Raw genomic sequence first — 7273 nt, forward strand, 5'->3', positions numbered from 1 at the left:
GCCTCCTTTCACTGACCGGTCGCTGTAACCGGTGTCCCACTGTGTGTCTCTGGGAGAGTCATCTGACCTTGCTTAAATAAACACGCTACGAAGCAACTGTGAACATCGAACTGTCCATCACATAACTCCGCCTCTCTCTCACCATGGCAACCAAGAAGCAACTGTGAACATCGAACTGTCCATCACATAACTCCGCCTCTCTCTCACCATGGCAACCAAGAAGCAACTGTGAACATTGAACTGTCCATCACATAACTCCGCCTCTCTCTCACCATGGCAACCAAGCAGCTGTGAACATCGAACTGTCCATCACATAACTCCGCCTCTCTCTCACCATGGCAACCAAGAAGCAACTGTGAACATCGAACTGTCCATCACATAACTCCGCCTCTCTCTCACCATGGCAACCAAGAAGCAACTGTGAACATCGAACTGTCCATCACATAACTCTGCCTCTCTCTCACCATGGCAACCAAGAAGCAACTGTGAACATCGAACTGTCCATCACATAACCCCGCCTCTCTCTCACCATGGCAACCAAGAAGCAACTGTGAACATCGAACTGTCCATCACATAACTCTGCCTCTCTCTCACCATGGCAACCAAGAAGCAACTGTGAACATCGAACTGTCCATCACATAACTCCGCCTCCCTCTCACCATGGCAACCAAGAAGCAGGCAGCAGTACTGTAGACAGTTTCTCTCTCTCTCTCATTTAAAGGCACAGTCCATGTCCACCACAAATCCTTCACCACATTCACAGTAGGTGATCTGCCTCTCCCCGGTGTGAACTCAGTGATGCACAATTGGTTGATTTGGCTGAGAGAATTTCTTCCCACAGTCCAAGCAGGTGATCAGTCTCTACCCAGTGTGGACTCGCTGATGTTCCTTCAGTTGAGATGACGTAATGAATCCCTTCCCACGGACAGAGCAGGTGAACGGCCATTTCTCTGTGTGCCAGCAGGTGAAATGACCAATTGAATCCCTTCCCACAGACTGAACAAGTGAATGGTCACTCCCTGGTGTGAAGTGACTGGTGTTTCAGTAGATGAGATGACCGAGTGAATCCCTTCCCACAGACTGAGCAGGTGAACGGTCTCTCCCCGGTGTGAACTCGCTGATGTACCTTCAGTTGAGACGACTCTACGAATCCCTTCCCACACACTGAGCAGGTGAATGGCCTCTCCCCAGTGTGAACTGACTGGTGTCTCAGTACAGCAGATGACTGAGTGAATCCCTTCCCACACACTGTGCAGGTGAATGGCCTCACCCCAGTGTGAACTGACTGGTGTCTCAGTACAGCAGATGACTTTGTGAAACCCTCCCCGCAGTCTGAGCAGGTGAACGGCCTCACCCCAGTGTGAACTCGCTGATGTACCTTCAGTCGATATGATTGAGTGAATCCCTTCCCACAGTCTGAGCAGGTGAAAGGTCTCTCCCCAGTATGATCTCGCTGATGTACCTTCAGTTGATATGACTCAGTGAATCCCTTCCCACAGTCTGAGCAGGTGAATGGTCTCTCCCTGGTGTGAACTCGCTGATGTGTCAGTAGGTGAGCGAACAGTTTGAATCCCTTCCCACAGACTGAGCAGGTGAATGGCCTCTCCCCAGTGTGAACTCGCTGATGTACCTTCAGATTAAATGAGCAAGTGTATCCCTTCCCACAGTCTGAGCAGGTGAACGGTCTCTCCCTGGTGTGAACTCGCTGATGTGCCTTCAGATGAGATGACTGAATGAATCCCTTCCCACAGTCTGAGCAGGTGAATGGCCTCTCCCCAGTGTGAACTCGCTGATGTACCTTCAGTGCAGATGACAGAGTGAATCCCTTCCCACAGTCTGAGCAGGTGAATGGCCACTCCCCGGTGTGAACTGACTGGTGTCTCAGTAACTGAGATGACACAGTAAATCCCTTCCCACAGTCTGAGCAGGTAAACGGCCTCTCTCCAGTGTGAACTCGCTGATGTACCTTCAGTTTACATGATTTAGTGAACCCCTTCCCGCAGTCTGAGCAGGTGAACAGCCTCTCCCCAGTGTGAACTCTCTGATGTACCTTCAGTGCAGATGACAGAGCGAATCCCTTCCCACAGTCTGAGCAGGTGAACGGCCGCTCCCCGGTGTGAACTCGCTGGTGAGCCATTCGGTCAGATAACCGAGTGAAATATTCCCCACAAATTCAGCAGATGACCAGCCTCTGCTCGATGTGAACTGACTGGTGTGTCCACAGGTGGAAAGACTGACTGAATCCCTTCTCACACACAGAACAGGTGAATGGCCTTGTCCCAGTGTGAACTTGCTGATGTACCTTCAGTTGAGATGACCGACTGAATCCATTCCCACTGTCTGAGCAGATGAATGGGTTTCCCCTTTGTTGACGTACAGCTGGGATTTTCTTTTATCTACTGTCAATTTAAAGTGCCACAGTTTTAAAGCCATAAAAACATCTTCTGCCCAGATGAATGGTTGGTCTGCACAGCTGTTAAAATGAATTAAATAAGTATTAGTATTATTTCATGTTCTTATCACAGAGTCATAGAAAAGTACAACACAGAAACAGGCCCTTTGGCCCATCTAGTTTATGTTGAACTATTTAAACTGTCTACCCCTGTACCTCTACCATCCAGGTACCTATACAAACCTCTTACATGTTGAAATTGAGCTCGCATGCACCAGTTGGGCTGTCTGCTCATTCCACACCTGGATGACCATCTGTGTGAAAAACTTTCCCCTCATGTTCCCCTTCATGTTTCACTGTTCACCCTTAATCCATGGCCTCTGGTTGTAATCCCACCAAACCTCAGTGGTAAAAGCCAGCTTGCATTTACCCCATCTATAACCCTCATAATTTTGGCACACCTCTATCAAATCTCCCCTCGATCTTCTACATTCCAAGGAATAAAGTCCTGACCTGTTCAATCTTTCCTTATAACCCAAGTCCTCCAGATCTGGCAACATCCTTGTGAATTTTCTCTGAACTCTTTCAACCTCTTTTACATCTTTCCTGTAGGTAGGTGATAAAACTGCACACAACACTCCAAATTAGGCCTCACCAATGTCTTGTGCAGTGTGAACATAACATCCATCTCCTGTACTCAGTACTTTGGTTCATGAAGGCCAATATGCCAAAATCTTTCTTTCCGTCCCTATTTAACTGTGACACCACTTTCAGTGAATTATGGACATGTATTCCCAGATCCCTTTCTTCCACAGCGCTCCTCAGTGCCCTAACATTCACTGTGTAAGACCCAGGTCCTATCAAAATGCAACACCTCGCACTTGTCTCCATTAAATTCCATTTTGCATTTCTCCAGCTGATCCAGATCACACTGCAAGCCATTATATCCTTCCTCACTGTCCACTACACCCCCATTCTTAGTGTCACCCAGAAATTTGCTGATCCAGTTAACCACACTATCATCCACATTACTGATCTAGATGACAAACAACAACAGATCCAGCACCGATTCCTGTGGCAAACCACTAGTCACAGGCCTCCAGTCACAGAGGCAACCATCGGCTTCTCCCAAAACTAGTGTCTCATGCAATTTACTATCTTATCTTGAATGCTGAGTGACTGAACCTTCTTGACCAACCTCCCATATCAGACTTTGTCAAGTGCCTTGCTAAAGTCCATGTAGACAACATCCACTGCCTTGCCTTCAACCACTTTCCTGACAACTTCCTCGAGAGACTCTATTAGATTGGATAGACATGACCTAGCATGCACGAAGCCATGCTGCCTATCCTTAATCTATCTATCCAAATACTTACATATCTGGTTCCTGCACATACGTTCCAATGACTTTCCCACTACTGATGTCAAGCTCATTGACGTATAATTTCCTACTTTATTTTTAGAGCCTTTCTTGAACAGCGGAAGAACATTGGCTGTCCTCCAGTCCTCCAGTACCTCAACTGTCACTAAGGATTATTTAAATATCTGTGCTTGTGCCCCAACAATTTCTGCACTTGTTTTCCGCAGAGTCCCAGGGAACAACTTGTCAGGCCCTGGGGATTTATCCACACTAATTTGCCTTCAGACAGCAAACACCTCCACCCCTGCAATCTGTACAGGGTCCATGAAGTTGATGCCATTTTGCCTCACTTCTATAGACTCTGTGTCCATCTCCTGAGTAAATGTGGATGCAAAAAATAATATTTAAAATCTCCCCCATATATTTTGTCTGCTCATACAGATTACCATTCTGATCGTCCAGAGTGGGCATGTTTCTGTACTGAACTGGCCAAACGTGATTGGGAGGGGAAGCTGGTAGGATTGACGATGGAGCAGCAATGGCTGGAGTTTCTGGGAGCAATTCGGGAGCTGAGTGATCGATACATCCCAAAGAAGTGGAAGCATTAGAAAGGCAGGAGGACACAACCGTGGATGAAATGAGAAGCCAAAGCCAACATAAAAAGCAAAGAGAGGGCAAACAAAAGAGCAAAATCTATTGGGAAGCTTTTAGAAAGCAACAGAAGATGACTAAAAAAGATGTCAGATGAGTTCAGGGTGTGGAATTATGATATTGTAGTCACTAATAAGTCTTTGCTGCACCCAACAGTCTGAGGCATTTGAAGGAACGAAATATCCGGGGCCTCAATATCTCTTGAAAACCAAGGTTCCCTGCACCAGTTACCTTTCAACTTTTATTTTGACAGGCACATACAAACTCTACACCCTCAAAACTTCACTTCTGAAGAATTCCCACTTACCAAGTACTCCTTTGCCAGAAAACAGCCTGTCCACACTTGTCAGATCCATTCTGATACCATTAGAATTGACCTTTCTCCAATTTAGAATCTCGATCCATGGTTCAGTCCTTTCTTTTTCCATGTTAACTTGGAATCTCATGGCAATATGATCACTAGATGCAAAGTGTTCCCATACACTAATATTCTGTCACTAGTCCTGGAATATTTTCTAATAGCTTATTGCATATTTCTATGCTGGTAATTCTACGTGCTGATTAATGGCACATTTGACAAACTCTACCCTGTCTAGTCCTTTTACATATGGGAGTCACGTCAATCTATGGAAATTTAAAATCGCTTAGTATATCAAGCATTGGCGTAGTCTGCGATCTCTCTTGCTAACTTGTTCCTCCAAATTCCTCAGATTGTTGGGTACAAACAAGTCCCAGTCATGGCAACAAGATCGCAAATCGATGCCCTGAGGTCTGAACAACATTTGACTGGTGTCAAGAAAACAACCTCTCCCTCACTGCCACAAAAAACAAAGGAGCTGATTGTGGATGACAGAAGGAATGGAGACAGGCTAACCCCTATTTACACCAATGGATCTGGGGTTGAGAGGGTGAACAGCTTTAAGTTCCTCGGCATAAACATCACTGAGGATCTCATGTGGTCTGTACATACCAGCTGTGTAGTGAAAAAGGCACAGCAGTGCCTCCTTCATGTCAGACGGTTGAAGAAGTTTGGGATGGGGCCCCAAATCCTAAGAACTTTCTACAGGGTCACAACTGAGAGATCCTGACTGGCTGCATCACTGCCTGGTAAGAGAACTGTACTTCCATTAATCGCAGGACTCTGCAGAGAGTGGTGCGGACAGCCCAGCGCATCTGTAGTTATGAACTGCCATGATTCAGGACATTTACAAGGACAGGTGTGTAAAAGGGGCCCGGAGGACCGTTGGGGACCCTACTCACCCGAACCACAAACTGTTCCAAGCTGCTACCATCCGGGAAACAGTACTGCAGCATAAAAGCCAGGACCAACAGACTTCTTCCATTAGGCCATCACACTGCTTAATTCATGCTGATACAACTGTATTTCTATGTTATATTGATTGTCCTGTTCTATTATAAATTACTATAAATTGCACATTTAGATGGAGATGCAACACAGATTTTTACTCCTCATGCATGTGAAGGATGTAAGTAAGAAAGTCAATTCAATTCACCCTCTCTATTATCTGGCATTCTGGCTCCCATCCCCTCTACAACTTTAGTTTAACACCCCACCCCCACCCACCACACCAGCACAAGCAAGCCTTAACACTAGGATATCAGTCCCCTTCTAGTTCTGTTCCCCTAACTAGCAAATCCCCTATCACCCCTTTGACTTTCCTCTGCCACGTAATCTCCTCCCCCCAACAGTTTCTAAAGTGGTAGAATACATAGAACATAAAAAAACATAGAAAACCTACAGCACAAAACAGGCTCTTCGGCCCACAAAGCTGTGCCAAACATGTCCCTACCTTAGAGCTACCGAGGCTTACCCAGAGCCCTTTACTTTTCTAAGCTCCATGTACCCATCCAGGAGTCTCTTAAAATACGTTATTGTTTCTGCCTCCTCCACTGCCGCCGGCAGCCCATTCCACGCACTCACCACTCTCTGCATGAATAACTTATCCCCGACATCTCCTCTGTATTTACTTCCAAGCACCTTAAACCTATGCCCTCTCGTGCTAGCCATTTCAGCCCTGGGAAAAAGCCTCAGACTATCCACACAATCAATGCCTTTCATTATCTCATACACCTCTATCAGGTCACCTCTCATCCTCCGTCACTACAAGGAAAAAAGGCCGAGTTCACTCAACATATTCTCATAAGTCATGCTCGCCTGTCGAGGCAAAGTCCTTATAAATCTCCTCTGCACCCTATCTATGGCCTACCTGTTGTTGTGGGGGATGGCCACAACAGTACTCTGCGATGGCTATTTAACCTCATTCCCCTTCCCGACTCTCACCCAGTTTCCTGCGTCCTGCACCTTGGGTGTAACTCACCTCTCTTTATCCCACCCCCTCCGACTCTCGGATGATACGGAATTCATCCATTTCCAGCCCCAACTCCTTAACTCCGGGGCCCGTGTACGGATGGTGGGGCTGAGAGAGAGGGAAGAGAGCAGGACTGTCCCGGGATTGCGGGTCACGGAGTCCGGAGTCACAGCAACTACCCGAAGTCGGTGTTGAAAACGCCGCCCGGTGAGACCCCCAACCCGGAGACCCCTTCTCACCTCAACCGATCATCCGGGGCCTTTTGTGCCCCGCGCGCTGGTGAGCTCGAGCTTGGTCGGTTTAACGGCTGGGCTACTGATCACGTGACCATCCCCTCCCCCACCGCTGTCAACAGTGGAGTCATGCGCTGCGCTATTCCCATTGGTGGGAAGCGATGTCAATCTCTGCTTCCAGCCAATAGCGAAGGCGGACCAGCCGAGAGGGCGTTACCCCCGCTGACACCGTCTCCCGAACTTTCCGTCACGGCGGGACAACCGTCAAAGTAAATGTCCGCTTTCTGATTTATTTCCATTTCCCTCC

The 7273-nt window shown here is 47.4% G+C and overlaps 1 protein-coding gene across 1 annotated transcript; it reads right to left on the minus strand.

Annotated features, from left to right (window-relative positions):
- Window positions 1–520: 520 nt before the first annotated feature.
- Window positions 521–7044, minus strand: LOC140208505 (uncharacterized). The gene is made up of 2 exons (XM_072277229.1): window positions 6973–7044; window positions 521–2473 (listed from the first exon to the last, which is right to left on the minus strand). The coding sequence occupies exon 2, from the start codon at window positions 2135–2137 to the stop codon at window positions 1013–1015; it is 1125 nt and encodes a 374-aa protein (XP_072133330.1). The 5' UTR covers window positions 2138–2473; window positions 6973–7044; the 3' UTR covers window positions 521–1012.
- Between the last annotated feature and the right edge of the window lie 229 nt (window positions 7045–7273).

The sequence above is a fragment of the Mobula birostris genome, chromosome 13 (assembly GCF_030028105.1).
Source record: "Mobula birostris isolate sMobBir1 chromosome 13, sMobBir1.hap1, whole genome shotgun sequence".
Taxonomy (NCBI): domain Eukaryota; kingdom Metazoa; phylum Chordata; class Chondrichthyes; order Myliobatiformes; family Myliobatidae; genus Mobula; species Mobula birostris.